This window comes from Miscanthus floridulus, chromosome 1, assembly GCF_019320115.1.
Source record: "Miscanthus floridulus cultivar M001 chromosome 1, ASM1932011v1, whole genome shotgun sequence".
In the NCBI taxonomy this organism is placed as follows: domain Eukaryota; kingdom Viridiplantae; phylum Streptophyta; class Magnoliopsida; order Poales; family Poaceae; genus Miscanthus; species Miscanthus floridulus.
Genome location: NC_089580.1, coordinates 107,004,533 through 107,023,257, shown reverse-complemented (window position 1 = coordinate 107,023,257; position 18,725 = coordinate 107,004,533). Strand labels below are relative to the sequence as shown.

Genomic DNA, 18,725 nt, shown 5'->3' with positions numbered 1-18,725 from the left:
ATACGTTGTACAACAGCACCACCGAAAACCAACACACGACTCTAGCAATGGCATGACAAAACCACCACAATCAAAGCTGCCCTCAAAACCAAAGGCCACCCTACCTATTGCAGCAACAACCACCAAGGGGTTCACTGAGCGATGCCTCCATGGAGGAAACGGCATCCGCAAACGCCGACAAAGCCAACCGGAATACCGGTATGGGTTTTTCAACTAGGAAAAGAACCCCACCGAGGTATATGACAATGCCTCCACCGAGGTATATGACAATCATCATTGTCAGCATGAGCGTAGCCGAGCAAGGATTTCTCCAGATGCCCCACCCTAAACCACAAGCCCAAAACATGGATGTAACTGAAGTGAGCCGCCACCAACGAGATGTCACAGCCACAACAACCGAGTCACGGCAAGCGTGATTCGATAATGTGGCGCCAGCCTCACAGCCGCTGCCATCTCGCCAAGCACCAAAACATATCGGGTTACCACACCATGTTGCTGCATGAGCCAAGATAGTCTCGTGACACCACACATAAGATGCCGAAGCACCGTTTCCATGTTCTTGTCCGCCAAGAGTTGCCTTCTAAAAGTTGTCACAGACACAAAGAACCGACCGTAGGCATACGTGGCTAGCCACTGTGACACTGGTTAAAGATAACCGCGGCCAACCTAAAGTCACCAACCCCAGCAAAACGCCTCGTGAAGGTGCCCAACGGCCGCAACATGCGAGCATCGAAGACGCCACCACCAAACCTTCCATCCAACTCCAAGATTGGTCGTCTGAAAGCTCTAGTTTGGTTTTGGTGAATTGATGAAACCCTAAGTGTTAACCTAGTTTTTCAAGTGATCATGAGATATGTAGCACATTCCAAGTGATGAAGCAAATGAAGACCATGACATGATGATGGTGATGCCATGGTGATGATCAAGTGCTTGGACTTGAAAAGAAGAAAGAGACAAAACAAAAGGCTCAAGGCAAAGGTATAAATGGTAGGAGCTATTTTGTTTTGGTGATCAAGACACTTAGAGAGTGTGATCACATTTAGGTTCGATAGCCGTACTATTAAGAGGGGTGAAACTCATATCGAAATGCGGTTATCAAAGTGCCACTAGATGCTCTAACTCATTGTATATGCATTTAGGATCTAGTGGAGTGCTAACACCCTTAAAAATGTTTGTGAAAATATGCTAACACATGTGCACAAGGTGATACACTTGGTGGTTGGCATATTTAAGCAAGGGATAGGAACTTCACCAGCGGAGTGTCCGTCCGTAGTGTGCGGACAGTCCGACGGTGCCACCGGCGCCCTAGACAGAAAAGACAGAGGTCACTGTAAGTGATCGGACGCTGTTCTCGGTTGGACCGGTGCGTCCGGTCAGTGGCAGCTGAGGGCGCACAGCGTCGGTCTCTGACCGGACGCTGGGTCATAAACTGACCGGATGCTGGAAGGCTGCGTCCGGTCCTGCTGACGTGGCAACACACAGTGTTGTAGGTAACTGATCGAACGCTGGATGTGTCTGGTCAAACACGTTCGGTCATGAAAAGTCATCTCTGGATGCTTACTGGAAACGACCGGACGCTGGGGTTCAGCGTTCGGTCACTTTGAGTTGTTGCGTCCGGTTGTCACTTGACCGTTGAGATCGGGCGATCAACATTTAAAGAGAGGGGACACGTGGCATGCATCGCGTGACCGGACGCTGAGGTCCAGCGTCCGGTCAATATGACCGGAGCATCCGGTCACCCCGTGTTGTGCCCAGTGAAGGGGTACAACGGCTCTATTTCGTGGGGGCTTCTATTTAAGCCCCATGGCTGGCTTAAGCTCACTCTCTTGGCCATTTGCATTGACATAGCAACCTTGTTAGCTTAACCAAAGCCCTCCCACTCATCTCCATCATTGATTCATCATCTTTGTGAGATTGGGAGAGAATCCAAGTGCATTGCTTGAGTGTTTGCATCTAGAGGCACTTGGTGTTTGTGCTTCGCTGTGGGATTCGCTTGTTACTCTTTGAAAGCTCTAGTTTAGTTTTGGTGAATTGATGAAACCCTAAGTGCTAACCTAGTTTATCAAGTGATCATGAGATAGGTAGCACACTTCAAGTGGAGAAGCTAATGAAGATCATAACATGACAATGGTGATGGCATGGCAATGATCAAGGGCTTAAACTTGAAAAGAAGAAAGAGAAAAACAAAAAGCTCAAGGCAAAGGTATAACTTGTAGGAGCTATTTTGTTTTGGTGATCAAGACACTTAGAGAGTGTGATCACATTTAGGTTTGATAGCCGTACTATTAAGAGGGGTGAAACTCGTATCGGAATGCGGTTATCAAAGTGCCACTAGATACTCTAACTCATTGCATATGCATTTAGGATCTAGTGGAGTGCTAACACCCTTGAAAATGTTTGTGAAAATATGCTAACACATGTGCACAAGGTGATACACTTGGTGGTTGGCACATTTGAGCAAGGGTGGAGAAGTTAGATGTGAAATAGAGTTGGTCGCAATGATGCATGCGTCGGTCAACTGATCGAACGCTGGGTCGCTCTGCGACCGGACGCTGAAGGGCTATGTCCGGTCGAGTGGTCGGTCGGCACAGTAATTAGGGTTAAGCACCGGACGCTGGGCTGTGTCTGGTCAAGCATGACCGGACGCGTCCGGTCGGCAAAAACATGTTTTGGACCCTTACTATAAATGACCGGACGCTGAGGGTCCAGCGTCCGGTCAGCTCTATCGGAGCGTCCGATCAACATGTCGACCGTTGAGATCAAACGTTCACTGTTGAACGCAGGAGACACGTGGACGCCATCGGGCAACCGGACGCTGAGGAGCAGCGTCCGGTCAGTTGGACCGGAGCGTCTGGTCCGCCCGTGTTATGCCCAGTGAAGGGGTATAACGGCTCTAATTCGTGGGGGCTTCTATTTAAGCCCCATGGCCGGCTGTAGCTCACAATTTTTGGCCATTTTCATTGACATAACAACCTTGTGAGCTAAGCCAAAGTCCTCTCACTCATCTCTATCATTGATTCATCATCATAGTAAGATTGGGAGTGAATCCAAGTGCATTGCTTGAGTGATTGCATCTAGAGGCACTTGGTGTTCGTGTTTCGCTATGGATTTTGCTTGTTACTCTTGGTGGTTGCCGCCACCTAGACGGCTTGGAGCAGCGAGGATCGTTGAGCGGAGGTTGGTGATTGTCTCTGGCTCCGATCGTGGTGATTGTGAGGGGTTCTTGACCTTTCCACGGTGGAGCGCCAAAAGGTACTCTAGTGGATTGCTCGTGGCTTGTGTGATCCTTATCTTGTGTTGGTTGTGCGGCACCCTATTGAGGGTTTGGCGGGTGAAGCCAATTAGCACGTGAACCTCCAAGTGAGTGAATCGCCACAACGAGGACTAGCTTGCCGGTAAGCAAGTGAACCTTGGTAAAAAATCATTGTGTTCATCATTGATTCTGAGGTGATTGGTCTTCATTGTTATTCATCCTTGTGATTGATTGGTTCATCCTTCTACACGTCGGTATAACCTTCTTGATCACTCTCTTTACTTTACCGCAAACTAGTTGACAAGCTCTTTAGTGTAGTTAGTTGTGAGAGCTTGCTTGCTTGGTTAGTGTGGCTCTTTAGTTAGCCTTTGAGAGCATACTAACATAGAGTAGTGTCATAGCTATTGTGTGAAAAGATACTATCTAAACTAGAATTGTGGTAGGTGGCTTGCATTTTGAGTAGGCTAGCGCAACACTTGCTTCGCCTCATAATAGTCTAACCATTTTGTTAAGTGTTGTTGTAGAAATTTTTATTAGGCTATTCACCCTCCCTCTAGCCATTAGGACCTTTCACTCTTGGTGGTTGCCGCCACCTAGATGGCTTGGAGCAGCGAGGATCATTGAGCAGAGGTTGGTGATTGTCTCCAGCTCTGATCGTGGTGATTGTGATGGGTTCTTGACCTTTCCCTGGCAGAAAGCCAAAAGGTACTCTAGTGGATTGCTCGTGGCTTGTGTGATTCTCATCTTGTGTTGGTTGTGCAGCACCCTATTAAGGGTTTGGCATGTGATGTCAATTAGCGCGTGAACCTCCAAGTGAGTGAATCATCACAACGAGGAGTAGCTTGCCGGCAAGCAAGTGAACCTCGGTAAAAATCAGTGTGTTCATCATTTGATTCCGAGGTGATTGGTTTTCATTGGTATTCATCCTTGTGATTGATTGGTTCACTCCTCAATATGGTGGTATAACTATCTCGCTCACTATCTACATTACCGTAAACTAGTTGTCAAACTCTTTAGTGTAGCTAGTTATGAGAGCTTATTAGTTTGGTTAGTATGACTCTTTAGTTAGCCTTTTGAGAGCACACTAACTTAGTGTAGTGATATAGTTATTGTGTGGATTGAAACTACATAAACTAAAATTGTGGTAGGTGGCTTGCATTTTTAATAGGCTAGCGCAACACTCGCTTTGCCTCATAATTGTCTAATCGGTTTGTTAAGTGTTGTTGTAGAAATTTTTTAATAGGCTATTCACCCCCCTCTAGCTATTAGGACCTTTCATCGTCACCAATGCCATCACCATGAAGACGCCACACTATTCTTGCAGATGCAAACATGTCTCCATTGGCGCTAGCGCTGTCAACCAACGTTATCATGTGGAAGCATCTAGGCCCCTAGTTGGGTTTTGGTGATTAATGACGACACGAGATTACTATGACTAACGTGTGTTTTGTAGAGGCAATTTTAAGTTAGATCATGGTAATAGAAATTGATTGGGCAATCATGGTTGTCATGCCCCTGTCGATGGAAATCATTTTGGTTTTCAAAGGATGAACGACAAGGTTAAGGATGGACTAGTTCTAAGTGTTGTTTGGTGTTGGAGAGACACTTAGAGTAGTTTAGGACTTTGTTTTTCCTTTGGCCATACTATTAAGGGGGGTATGGACTGGTAGCTTGATTTGGGTGAGTCTAATGGATTAGGTGTGGTGCGCACTTGTCAAACTTAGCACTAGGTAGCTCAAGAATAGCACTAAGATCAATTGGAGTCAATTTCATTTACATAGGATTTCGAGTTGGAAGTGAATAGAGGGTCAAATGACTAACCGGACGCTGATCTGGTTGTGACCGGACGCTGGAGGGTGAGTCCGGTCAGCTCATTTGATCAACTGTAGTCGTCTGGTACTGACCGGACGCTGAGTGGAGAAGCACCGGATGCTAGGGTGCCTGCGTTCGGTCGACTCCAGTAAGGTTCCAGAATGGACTTTTCTTGACCGGACACGTCCGGTTGGTGCTGACCGGATGCTGGTCAGAGTTCGGTCAGAGCTTAACTGCTCTCTCTGACACAGTGGCGGGCATAACTGACCAGAGTGTCCGGTCACCCTGACCGGAGCGTCCGGTCAGCCCGCAGAGTGGTGACTCAGCCTCCAAACTTTATGTTTTAAATGAGGGGGTATAAATACTTACTCCAGTCATCCATAGGAGGTATCTTGCCCATTTGTTCAGCTGAGAAACACCTTTGGAGTGTAAGGGAGAGCAAGAGCCTAGTAAGATGATTAAGATTTGATAATCCAAGATTAAGGACCTCATTAGTGCATAGGGAGTAGCAAGTGTGCATCCACCCTTCTCATTAGGCTTGTCTTGGTCAAGTGAGAGTTTGTACTTGTTACTCTTGGTGATCGCCATCACCTAGACGGCTTGGTGGTGATTGGGAGCTTAGTGATCATCTGACGGAGCTTATGGATGACCTAAGTTATGTTGTAAGCAGTTGTGGATGATTCACCGCGACGGAGTGTCAAAGAATCAGCCTGTAGAGAGCACTTGATCCTTGCGCGGATCAAGGGGGAGCTACACCCTTGCACGGGTGCTCCAACGAGGACTAGGGAGGAGTAGCGACTCTCTGATACCTCGGAAAAACATCGCTGTGTTCCTTTCCCTCTCTTTACTTTGAGCATTTACATTTGAGCAATTCATTTTATGTCTTTACATTCCTAGAATTGTCATGCTAGAGTAGGATTGGAACCTAGGGTGCAAAACTTTTGTGCGGGAGAACAATAGAAACATATTCTAGGCACAAGGGATGAAATGGGCTAAGTGTAGGACTTAATTATTGTAAAAATTTAGAATTAGCCCAATTCACCACCGTCTTGAGCATCTTAATCCTTTCATCCTGCATCGCACTAGCCGCTATCAAGCAGGTCTAGGTGCCATAATCCGTTGCTAGCAACCAAGCCACCATGCCTGCAGCAAGCCGTTGCCGTCCCCGAAGCCGACGCCAACCTCCGTCTCCAACGTCGGTGCCACACACCGCTGCCACCTCAGAAGCACTAGATCTGACCCCAGGAGTGTCAGATTAGGCTGCTAGGGGGCCGCCCTCAGCGCCCACTGTCCACCCGTAGCCCCCACCAAATCCGGCCGCCCCTCGCAGATCCGGCCAGGGGAGAACTGGATCTGTCCGCCGGAGTTCCACCACCGTCCCTAGGGCCGCAGGAGATCTAGAGCAACGCCCCTGCAGCTCTGGGAGCCCGTGCGCCTCAGCCCATTGCGCCGATGCCACACTGCTCCGATAAATCCCACAGCTCCGACAGAGAAGGACCCGCCGCCGCCCTCCTCGTGGCTACCTAGGTCTAGCGGGCTACTCCAGCGGTGGCGAGGCTAGAGGGCCCTGCGGGAGGGAGCTGGCCGCAGACGGGAGTGCCGCCGCCCGAGTCGCCCCTTTGGGAGCGACACGGGAGCCTGCGAATGTTTTAAGAAGAGTGCTTTTTGCCCATGTATGTTTTTTTTATCATCCTATATCGAACAACGCCATACAAAAATCCTGACTGATTCTGAACAAACAAACCATGCATATATTGCACATATATAGAAGCTGGCATCACGATAACATACATAGAAGTTGGCATCGTGTTTTTTATTATGAATGAACACCTGAAGCAAATTAAACGTCCTTCCATAGGTTCCAAACTTCAAACTTGGGATGTAGGTTCTGTGGCTTGAGACGGTATAGGAGCCGAAGGCGGCGGCGGCTTCTGGCCACCAACTACGACCGCAGCCACCTCCTCTGTAGTTTGCTGCGGTTTAGGCTCCACCACCGGCTGCCCCATGGCCAACTCCGGCTGCTGCGTTGCCATCGGGGGCTTGGTGGAGCTTGTGGGCGTCGTCGTCACCTGGAGCAGGATGTAGGACGCGATCTGCATGCCTGTGGCGGCGACAGTCAGGACTGTCGCTGCCGCGAACAGTGAGCTACCTGGGGCGTGGTAGCAATGGCCGTCGGCGTCGGGTTGTCTCTCTTGGTCCACGTTAAGCGCAGCGCCCGCGATAAACAGTGCCACCACTAGAAGCACAGTTATCCTGCAATATAGAGTATGGATGTGCATAACTCCGTATCAATTTTAACTGGAATGGAAAATATAAATGCGGAAAACACACCGTTTTATTTATGGCTTGATACATAAACACGTGATAGAACAAAAAAAAATCAATGTGGACAAAAACATGCTTTAGTTTAATTTACTAATAGAGGATGGAAAGTTAACTGATTTGCATATAAATATATAGCTTCCCAAAACATCGTCCGTTCCAAATTACGAGACGTCTTAGCTTTTCTAGATTTATAACTTTTTCTATGCATCTAGATATATATTATGTCTCTGTATATAATAAAAGATATGAACCTTAAAATACCAAAGCGTGGACGGAGGTAACTAATACACGTGCGTATACGTACCATGAGACGGCGGAGAGGACGATGCCAACGATGCGCCTTGTCTCCGTTGGTACCTCCCATGTCCGGCAGCACCCGCAGCAGAGGCTGGTGGCGGTGACCACGACCTGAGCCGTGATCGCCAGCAGCGCCGCGACGATGCCACAGGCCAGCGCCGGCGTGCTGCGGTACTGACACTTTCCGTCGCTGCCATCGTCATAAGGCCCCCAGACGTAGGCCTGCGCCGTGGCGGCCTCCCCGGCGACTCCGAGGATGAGGATGACGAAGCCGAGGAAGCCCACTGCAGAGCACACCACCGCGACGTGCACCCGCATGATGACGCCGCCTTTCTTCTCCGTCGTCGTCGTCGTCGACTCAGCTGCTACTACGTGCCCACCTTAACTCCTCGACGCTTCGTCTGCTTAGAAGATTCTCGCTGTACTACTGCGCGCTCTCTGATATACATATCATTCCACACGCAGGCTTACTACATCCATGCATCATACGGATAGTATAGTATTAGTGAGCTAGCTCGACCATGGTTGTTGCATTGATTATTACATTGTTGTATGCACTTTGTACTTTTGTGTATACCTGGGTGCAGCTTGCATTGTCTGCCTCCAATGTTCGTGCAAGATTTCACTTCGGGGTCTCCGCTGCCTCTCGCATTTGTTTTTACTTTGATCTGAACTCAATGCAAAGATGGCAAGATAAATAAATAAATAAATTTCTTCCGAAGCTCGGCGACCTCTCAGGGCATCCACGGTAGCAAAGACAATTTACAGCGTCTGATCTTGTTTTAACGATGCAGATTTGACTTTAAACCCCCCCTCCCCCCACCCCTGCCGTCGTTTCCGCTTCTTCCTCCCGCATCGACGACTCCGCGCTCCTCGCTCGCGCCGCCCTCTGCCTCCTCGGCTCCTCCGTCGCGCCGTCCTCCACCTCTCCCAGCTCCCCCACGCCGCCCTCCGCCCTCCAACGGCGGGGCCCCCACGGCAGCCCGCCCAAGGGCATGCCGGGCCCGAAGGGGGCGGCACAGCAAGTGCCCTCCTGAGGAGCCGACGGCAGCGAGGGGTGGCGCTCCGGCTGTGGCCGTGCCGGGGCCACCTCGTCTCTGATGATGACAGCGGTTCTTCCTCGTGCCAGGCTCTGCCTCCTCCGCTTCTCCCTCGCGTCGTCCTCCGCCTCTCCCCCCCTCCCCACGCTGCTGGTACTTCACGTTCGTGCAGGGGTTCGCGTACCTGGCGCCGATACGCCTGCAGGGTTTTATGGTGAAGTACATGGTGAACCCGTGGCGGGCCTACATGCGACTCTTGGTCCTGCTCATGGGCTCCAATGGCCTCACCAAGGGTTCCCTCGCCTCCTTCGATTACCCTGCTGAAATCAAGTTCAGGTCAACCAAGGTAATTTCCTTTCTTTTTTTTCAATTCGGAGAAAATGTATTGCTCTAAAAAAATATTGCAGCAGCAATGCCTAATGTCTTCAGCTGGCAATTTGAGTATTATTGTAGTGGCAAGCATTCATAGGTTCATGATTTCTTTTTCACCTGTTGTGGTGGTATACGTTCCAAAGATGCTGGCTCTTATCATGTATCCTCTTCGAACAATTAATGAGTTCGCTATTGGGCTAATGAAAATTTTTGGATGCTTCATGCTCAAAAGTTTTTTTTGATGCTCCAAGACAGCTTTATTTTTCTTTTCTATTCTTTAGAATACATGTTCTATGTAAGATGTTTTTTCCCTCTAACTGCTAATGGTGCCTTTGTTGTTTACATGCATGTGCCCTTTGTGCTTACTCGACAACCAGTGCTGCATAGTACATCATGTTGTGAAGTTCTTTACCTTCATGCTATGCCACAGGATGTGCTTTGGCACCCATTGTTATGGAGTACCTAGATTCAGTTCATGGTGAAGTATACAATTTATTATGGGTTCACAATTTTGGTGCAGCCTATTTGTTATAACCTGCTCTGTACATGGCTTTGCTGACTTTCTGTTCTTTGGAGCAGGACCATGCATTAGTGCTAAATTTCTACTCCACTTTTTTGGGTTGCACAATGAGACGTCAGGGAACGACAATTGCCACAGACGAGTGCATTTTGGTATATCTTTTATTGCTTTTGCTACTCCACAATTTAGGTTCCATGCCTTTGTTCAGTGCAGTGCCATATTTCTTTGCATTGCAGGTTCCATGCCCTTATACAAGTTCCTTCTTGAGGTCATCTGGGGCTAACTACTCTGTTCGTTGCAGTTCACTGTCCAATCAGTAACCTGAGGTGACAGTGGTTAGCCAGCCTTTTCCTATTAGCTTTTCCAGTTCATAGTGAGTAGTGTGCTACCTCCATGATCATTTGGACCCTCTATAATCTTACATCAGTAATGTTGTATACATCGTTTTCAGAATTTCAACTATCCATTGCCTGAGACATGTACACGTACTACAGTTTTTGAGCTATTTATTTGGTTTCCTTATAGGAGCTAATGCAAGATTGATAGTTTTTTCATCACTTTCTTAGTTGCAGCTTATGTACCTGCATATATGTCTACACATATATAGATATAGTAACATACATCACTTTCTTGGTTGTATTATTTTATTTTTGGTTTTTCTGTCTTGGTGCTTTGATCTCCAATTAAATTTTACATTCCTGCCTTGTCTTGTGCAGAGTATAGGTTAGGGAAATCAGAGTTATTGTACCACAGTGATTGGTGCCTGGTAAGCCTGTATCCATTTCCTATTCCATTTTAGTTCTCCATATGTTGGTTTCGTACCTGGACTAAAAAAAATGGTCACCTTTATAGCTTATATTTTTTTCGCCTTTTGGTTGCTCTTGTGCTTCTTCTGTGTTTTTTCCTGCTTTAAAGGATTACATTGCAAACAAGAAAAACTTTGATTTCCTTTCCGCATCTGTTGCTGCAAGACATAAGTCCTTTTGGGCCTTGTTGCCACCAAGAAATCCCTTGTTCTGCTTATTTCTTGCGCAATCTTGTGCTCTTCGGGGTTTTCGAATATCTTGCCTCTGTTTCATGGTTCCTGATGCTTGTTTCCTCTGTGCTGTGTGGTGAAGGGAGTCAATTAAGAGGAGTGGTTGTTTTTCTAGCAAATCCATCTGTGCAGACTGATAACATTGGAAGGTGTGTTGGTGAGTTCCTTTGCTTATGCCTGGTCTATCTTCCTTCCTGCCTTTTTAGATGTGTGGCGTGGTGCCTGGTGGTGTGTCTCTACCACACGTGTTGATCTTATAACTGTTGCTACTTATAGGTGTTGATCTTGATCAGGAGGGGGTAAAGTTCTTGTGTAAAATAAATTCGAATTCATTAGAATTATTTTTTGGTGCCTTTCAATGGCTAATAATCGGTATATATTGCCCATAAGGATCCACACAACCTTTTTCCCCACGTGTGGGGTGACACGGACTGATAGCTAAACTATGTTTAGTTTCCCTTAGTAAAAATATGTTTTCCTGTGTTCCGAATTGAGGCAGGAAACATATTTTAATGAGCCTAATCAGGTTATTAACGTGAACAAAAGGAAACTTCTCAGATGTTACTCAATGAGATTTAGGCAATTATTACCTGTACATGTAACTTGATGTGTTATTCATTTTTCTTACTCCTATGTTTAATATATAGACTTGCCTTGAACTAGCCATCTACAAATTTAGCATCGATTTCGTTCAGTGGATCACATATCATATGAAACATACATCTAGTGGCAGCTATGCTTATGCCGTTGTTGCCTCCTCCTCCTAGGTTCCTTTTCTGAAAATTGCTGACAGCTTTATTTGCTTAGGTTCGTTCGCTTGATTTCCATTTCTGTCTTGATGCCTTTTTATTTCCTTTGGCCAGATGTCCCGGTATCATGTTTGGCTTTCTGTTCTATACTATCGCACCATGTGTTGTTTCCTAAACAAAGGTTAGAAAGCTCCCAGTTCACGTTAGCATCTCATATTTCCAGTTTCCCTGTTGCTGGTCATTAATGTCTTCCTCTGAATATGAATTGAAAAAGGGTAATTTTTTATTTGATGGTGATCATTGCCTGATTTGTAGAGTTATAACTTCTTGTTTTATTGATACAGTGATTGGCTTGATACAACAATACTATATCCACATGCAGCACTATTTGAAGGTGCTTATTTCATGATCTGTAGCGGATTGCAGCAGTGATAGGAAAACATGCTTCATATTTTTCGTTTGTATGTTGAAAGCTGGCCTTGATGGCTCACTGAAGAGTTCTGGTCCTATATTTATGGATGTTGCTGCTTCTTGCTACTTAAACACCCGCATGTGTAGTCCTAATCTTAGTTTTCTCTCTGTTCCAGCTTCTCATTGATCCACAACTGTTGTATTTTCTTTTGATTACATTTCTTTTATCTTCTCATGTTCAGTTCATTTTATCTCCCATTTTCATCTTGTCTGTTGCGCATGGCGGAGGTGTGCTCTCTCCCCTTCTCCCCCACCCCTTCCCTCAGCTTCCTCTCCTCACTGCGAGGATCTTGGCCCCCCTATCCTAGAAGTCCGTCGGCTCCTGCCGCTCTCTTGTTTCTAAATGTGCGGATCGTGCGCACAGCTGATATCCTTCACTATACAATGATGCTTAATTGTTTCATTCTTCATGTTATCTACTGAGGTTTTGGGGATGTGCAATGATGACCTTTTTTTAGATTGAGACAATGTAATTGTGCAATGATGATTAATTAATTCATCCTTCCATAATTCTTTCTATTTGCATTAGTTTTGTGATGACTATGCCATTATATCTTAGCAATTGTGTTTTCCATGTGTTGTTTTGTTTTCGTTAGTTGCTACAATTTGTGTGTTTGTTACTGACCATAAGTCCATTGTCGATGATGTATTTGCTTCACATAATTTGTTGGTTGTCCTATTACTGAGCACACCCCATTGCCAATGATGTATTTATTCCTATCCATCTCTCTCCACCTTGCAAATCCAGTTTGTTCCTTGACATTTCTGCATGTATTTTCCCTTGTTCTTTGATTATCTCAGTTGGATTCTGTTCTTGCCGCACCTGAGTATATAGCTCGCAATTTTGTGAATTTGATGTATGATCAGATGATGATGCTACCCAGTTTCAGATCGCTCATCGCGACTCAACGCTCGACTCTTCTGCTCCGGTCCCACCGACCAACCCTTAGGTTTTGGTGTTTGACGCCAAAGGGGGAGAGGGATCAACTATGACAGACTTAGGGGGAGTGATATATCTAGGGAGAGCTTATCTATTATATTTGTCTTTTTATGTGTGATACATTATTATGCATTTATATTACTTTCATATATTGAACTACATACATGTGATCGTGATATTTATGTGATCGTGATATTAATGTGATATTTATTTGATAAGTGACATGTGTGCTCTACTTTGATCTTTATATATGTCATGTCAATTGGTTATGCTCATTTGCTTTGCTTCTGCGTTTTACTTCGATGCAAATGAGCTTTATTTCTTGTACTTATGTTTATTTCATATCTATTGAGTATATCATGTTGACTTGGGTCATATAAGCTTGCCTAACTCTTTTGTTCTTATTATCAAAAGCTTATATGAACCAAGCATGTTGAAAACCTCATCTCTTTTACATACTTGAAGTTATATTGTTATCAGTCACCAAAAATTGGGAGATTAAAAGCATCTAGGCCCCTAGATGGGTTTCGGTGATTAATGACAATACGAGATTACTATGACTAATGTATGTTTTACAGATGCAATTAAGTTAGGTCATGGTAATGACAATTGATTGGGCAATCATGGTTGTCATGCCCCTATGATGAAAATTGTTTCGGTTTTCAAAGGATGGACGACAAGGTTAATGATGGACTAGTTCTAAGTATTGTTTGGTGTTGAAGAGACACTTAGAGTAGTTTAGGACTTTGTTTTTCTTTTGGTCATACTATTAAGGGGGGTATAGACTAGTAGCTTGACCTAGGTGAGTCTAGTGGGTTAAATGTGGTACACACTTGTCAAATCTAGCATTAGGTAGCTCCTAAGTAGCCCTAAGATCAATTGGAGCAAACTTCACTCACATGTGATTTTTGAGTTGGAAGTGAATGGAGGGTCAAATGTTGATCGGACACTGGTCTCGGTGTGATTAGATGCTGGCAGTAGAGTTTGGTCAGTTCATTTGATCAAGTGAAGTTGTATGGATGCGATCGGACGCTGAGTGAAATGTGACCGGACGCTGGGTGCTAGAATTCGGTCAACTCCAGTAAGGTTCCTAAGAGGGAGAATTATGACCGGACGCGTTTGGTTAGTGCTGACCGGACGCTGGTCAGGTTCCGGTTACTGATCGGACGCTGAACAACAATGTGACCAGCGCTGGGTGTCAGAGTACGATCAACATCAGTAAGGTTCCATAAAGCAGTTTTCGTTGCCGGACGAGTCTGGTCACAACTTAACGGCTCAGTGGCGGGGAGAACTGACTGGAGCTTCCTATCACTTTGACCGAAGCGTCCGGTCATCCTGCAGAGTGCTGACACAGTCACATAACAGTCTATTTTGAATGAGGGGGTATAAATACTTTCTTTATTCATTCAAGGGAGTACTCTTGCCCATTTCAACAGCTGAGAAACACCTTTTAGAGTGCCAAGGAGAGCAAGAGTATAATGAGGTGATTGAGATTTGAAAATCTAAGATTAAGGCCTCATTAGTGAAAAGAGAGTAGCAAGTGTGCATGCACCCTTCTCATTAGACTTGTTGTGGTCAAGTGAGAGTTCTTGCTTGTTACGCTTGGTGATCGTCATCACCTAGACGGCTTGGTGGTGATTGGAAGTTTGGTGATCATCTGGAGGAGCTTGTGGATGATCTAACTCAAGTTGTGAGCGGTTGTGGGTGATTTACCGTGACAGAGTGTCGAAGAATCAACTCGTAGAGAGCACTTGATCCTTGCACGGATCAAGGGGGAGCTACATTCTTGCACGGGTGCTCTCACGAGTACTAGTTGAGAGTGGCGACTCTCCGATACCTCGGCAAAACATCGTCGCGTTCCTTCTCTCTTTACTTTGAGCATTTACTTTTGAGCAATTCAAATCTTGTCTTTACATTCTTAAAATTGACATGCTAGAGTAGGATTGGAACCTAGGGTGCTAAACTTTTGTGTGATAGATCATTAGAATCACTTTATAGGCAAAAAGGGGTGAAGTGAGCTAAGTGTAGGGTTTAATTGTTGTGAAGAATTTTAGAATTAGCCCAATTCATCCTTCCTCTTGGGCATCTTGATCCTTTCAATTGGTATCGAAGCCTCGTGCTCACGTATTTAGGCTTAACCGCCTAGAGAAATATGTCTCACGGGGATGAACCTCTTCCTATCTTTGAGGGAGATGAATTTCTTTATGGAAAATCCATATGGAGACGTATTTAGAAGCTCTAGATGTTGAAATTCTTAGAGCCGCCTCTCATGGTTTCCTAAAACCTAGGGATCCCACGCACCTTCAAGGCGATGAAGTGAATTACAAAAAATAGAATGTGAAGGCTAGAAAAACCATCTTTAGAGGCATTTGCAAAGATGTGTTTAATCGGGTGAGGAACACAAAGACGTCCATGCACTATGGTCGGATATTTGTGCGATCCATGATGGAACTAAGAGCGAGCGTGAGGATCGATATTATCTTGTTATGAAAAAGCTTAATTCATTTGAGATGCTTCCAAAAGAAAGTGCTAATGAAATGTACTCATGCTTAAATATTCTTGTAGAGGAAGTCAATGGGCTTGGACTCACTCAAATACAACCATCCGATGTTGTAAGAAAAATCTTGAGTGTCCTCTCTATTAACAAATATGGGCATATTGTGACCGTGTTTCATCATGGTGATCTTTCTACCGCTACACCAACTCAAATCTTGGGAAAGATACGCTCATAAGATATACATGCACATCACACCACAAGATATCTCATCTTCTACCAAGAAGAAAGACAAGGACTTGGCATTCAATGCTAGCCAAGAGAAGGGCAAAGCAAGAATTGAGTATGCGAGCTCAAGTGATGATCAAAGCAAGAATTGAGTATGTGAGCTCAAGTGATGATCAAATTGATGATGAAGTCTTGCTCTCATGGTGAAAAGAACCGCTAAGATGCTAAAGACACTCAATAAGAATGGTGTCAAAGTTTGATGGCAAGAAAAAGAAGTTCTTAACTAGCACCAGAAGGAAGTCAATCTCCGAGATGGATTGCTATAATTGTGGAGAACTTAGTAATCTAGCACATCAATGCCCCAAGCCTAAGAAAGACAAATATAAGAAGAAGAACAAGGGCAAGAAAGATGACTCAAGTGATGAAGATGAAGATGAGAAGAAGAAAAATAAGCCATACAAGAAGAAGGATGGCAAGAATAAGGACTTCCACAAGAAAAAAAATAGCAAGGCATACATCGTCGATGATTGGCTCACGGACATTGATTCATCAAGTTGCTCATCCGATGATGATAGTGACAATGAGAAGGTGATTGCTATTGTGATTGACTCTTCATCATCTTCACCGACACCATCATCATTATTCTCTACACACCTATGCCTTATGGCCAAGGGTGAACGAAAGGTATCAAATGATGATAAAAGTAGTGGTGATGAAAATGCTTGCAATGATGATAGTGATAGTGATGATGATGAATTGGAATCACCTTCATAGGATGATCTTGTTAAATCGCTAAATCAATACACTAAGATCATTAGAAAGTCAAGAGCTAAGAATGAAAAGGTAGAACTTAAGAATGATTCTCTTTTAGCTAAACGTGACAGCGGAAAAGACTAGTGTTGAGCTTAGAGAAGCAAATGATGCTATGTCATTCAAACTCAAGGAGCTCAAATCTTCTAAGAAAGAGCTTAAAGATAAACATGATAAACTTGAGGGGATACATAATGAGCTCATCACTAGCTATAACATGCTAAAAGAAGAGTACAAATCTTAAGATCAATCATGATAATCTTGTTATCTCTCAAGAGTTTTTATCCAATGAGCCACATGATGCTACTAACCATGTTGTTAAGATTGATATAGCTACATCATGTGATGACTTGATTATTGAGAGCATTGAGCAAGATTCTAGTAGCAAAGGCAAGCAAGTGGTTGAGTTCGATGACTATGGTGAGTATGTTAAGATCAAGAATGAGAATGAGAAGCTAAAGAAAGATCTTGAAAAGCTATCAACCACCAACACTATTGTGTTAGAGAACCTTGACCATGATAGTGATCTAGCTCTTGAGAATGAGAAGCTTAAAGAAGAAAACAAGAGACTCAAGAAGGAGAAGAATCATGATGAGCTCAGAAGAGAACAAGAAGCTCAAACTAGAAAAAGAGCATCTCAAGACCGGGTTGAGCAAGTTTATAAGAGGACAACATCTTCAAAGTAAGCTACTTATGAACACCATCATAAAGATGGATAGAAGTAGAATTGGATACTTGGCAAATCAAGAGAAGAAGGTTCAAGCTCAACAAAGACAACACAAGTCAAAGCCAAAGCCAAAGCCAAAGCCAAAGCCAAAGCCAAAGAGGTGTTTTGAGTGTGGACAAGAAGGCCACTTTGTCCATGAGTGTCAAACTCCACCACCACAACCCTTGTCCAAGTGAAAGTGCATTTACCTCCTATGTGGGTTTTGGTGTATTGATGACATCCAAATTAGGGACTAATGTGAACTTAATGAGATATGTCGCAGCTATTAGTCTCATGAAAGATTCAAAGAGTTGATAAAGATGAAATGGTATCCCTCAATTCTTAAGTTGAAAAGGCGGACGAACTCAAAACGCTCTCCAAAAGTTTTAATTTTCTTTTTGAGTTTAGAATCTGCCACACTATAAAGTGGGATGTAAATTTAGTTGGTCTGATGAAGATAGAGTGCTCAAGCATTAAAATAAAATCAAAAGAGAGACACTCTAGCACTCTATGAGCACGTAGATTATTTTTCTGTGACTGTCGGTGTCGGAAGTCCCGACGTAAGCCAGAACTCCCGACTGTCGGTGTCGGGAATTCAATCTTAAATTTCACCTCCTTATCAGGTGGTAAGCCTGGTAATTCCTCTGGAAATACATCCAAAAACTCACAAACCACTGGGATATCACATAGTGTGGTGGTTTGGTAAGCGCAAGCTAAATGTTGGAGTTCAAAATTGCGGGAGAGTGGTACTAGAAAAGTATTCCCTCCCGTGGGTTCCCTTAACATAATAGTGCGGGTGCTAGTGTCAATAAGAACACCATGATCCTTTATCCAATTCATGCCTAAGATTACACTTATCGATAACCCGGGCAATATTATCAAATCCGTGGTGTACTCTCTCCCTTGTATAGAGATGAGTACATTTTTAACTATCTTTTTGGTAGTAACAGTACCCCCTGCTGAACGTATGTTATAACCCCCTTTGCTTACTTTAATTATTTCTTGATCATGTCTAGATGCAAATGCTTGACTCATAAATGAATGAGAAGCTCCCGAATCAAATAAAACAACAACGGGATGCTTGTTGACGAGAAACATACCAGCCGTGACAACTTCTCCAGCGGGCACTTTCTCAATAGCGGTATAATGCACGTATCCCGGACGTGCCCTTGCGTTCGTCTGCCTCTGATTGTTCTGATTTGGGTTGCCATTCTTCTTGGGGTGGGGGCATTCCTTGGCCCAATGACCCATTTGGTTGCAGTTGAAACATGGTTGATTATTCCGAGGTCCTGTGGAGCTTCCCTGACTGCTAGTCCCTTTTGGTAAGGCAATAGTGAACGTCTTACGAAATGGTTTCTATGGTCTGCCGTTCTGAGCTTTAGGTGGTGGAGGCCTAAACTTGGGTGCAGGTGGACGGAATTGTGCCTAGCTGTGATAGGCGCTTTTGACTGGAAAGATCCGGAGGCACCGGCCTCATATGCCCTCTTGCGACCCTTAGCAACGGCATGCATGTTGTTATGGTTTTCTTGGGTCAAGGCATCACTAATAAACTCATTGTACGTGGCACACCTAGAATTTGCCATAGTCTTCATCAGTTTAGTACCCAGACCTCGCTTGAAACTCTCTATCTTTTTCTCCTCGGTATCCATAAAACCTGGAGCATATCTGGACA

At 44.7% G+C, this 18,725-nt stretch overlaps 1 protein-coding gene and 1 long non-coding RNA gene across 14 annotated transcripts; one reads left to right on the top strand and one right to left on the bottom strand.

Annotated features, from left to right (window-relative positions):
- Window positions 1-6,933: 6,933 nt before the first annotated feature.
- LOC136461063 (uncharacterized) lies at window positions 6,934-8,171 on the bottom strand. Its single transcript, XM_066460526.1, has 3 exons — window positions 8,159-8,171; window positions 7,695-8,067; window positions 6,934-7,318 (listed from the first exon to the last, which is right to left on the bottom strand). Exons 1-3 carry the CDS (start codon window positions 8,169-8,171, stop codon window positions 6,934-6,936), a joined length of 771 nt encoding a protein of 256 aa, XP_066316623.1.
- A 355-nt stretch (window positions 8,172-8,526) lies between these two features.
- LOC136538562 (uncharacterized) lies at window positions 8,527-13,001 on the top strand. Of its 13 annotated transcripts, XR_010779391.1 has the most exons (7): window positions 8,527-9,073; window positions 9,477-9,577; window positions 9,679-9,945; window positions 10,336-10,385; window positions 10,738-10,812; window positions 11,519-11,585; window positions 11,749-12,752. It is a non-coding gene; the product is annotated as an uncharacterized lncRNA (long non-coding RNA). The 13 variants fall into 13 exon arrangements; XR_010779392.1 differs by having other exon boundaries at window positions 9,679-9,771; window positions 9,856-9,945; window positions 10,336-11,585; XR_010779394.1 differs by having other exon boundaries at window positions 9,679-9,771; window positions 9,856-9,954; window positions 10,336-11,585.
- The last annotated feature ends 5,724 nt before the right edge of the window (window positions 13,002-18,725 follow it).

Excerpts from the sequence above, each read along its gene's own strand:
- LOC136461063 (XM_066460526.1), bottom strand. Across the intron at positions 7,319-7,694 it reads GTCCTCTCCGCCGTCTCATG|GATAACTGTGCTTCTAGTGG; the intron begins GTACGTATACGC and ends TCTATATTGCAG.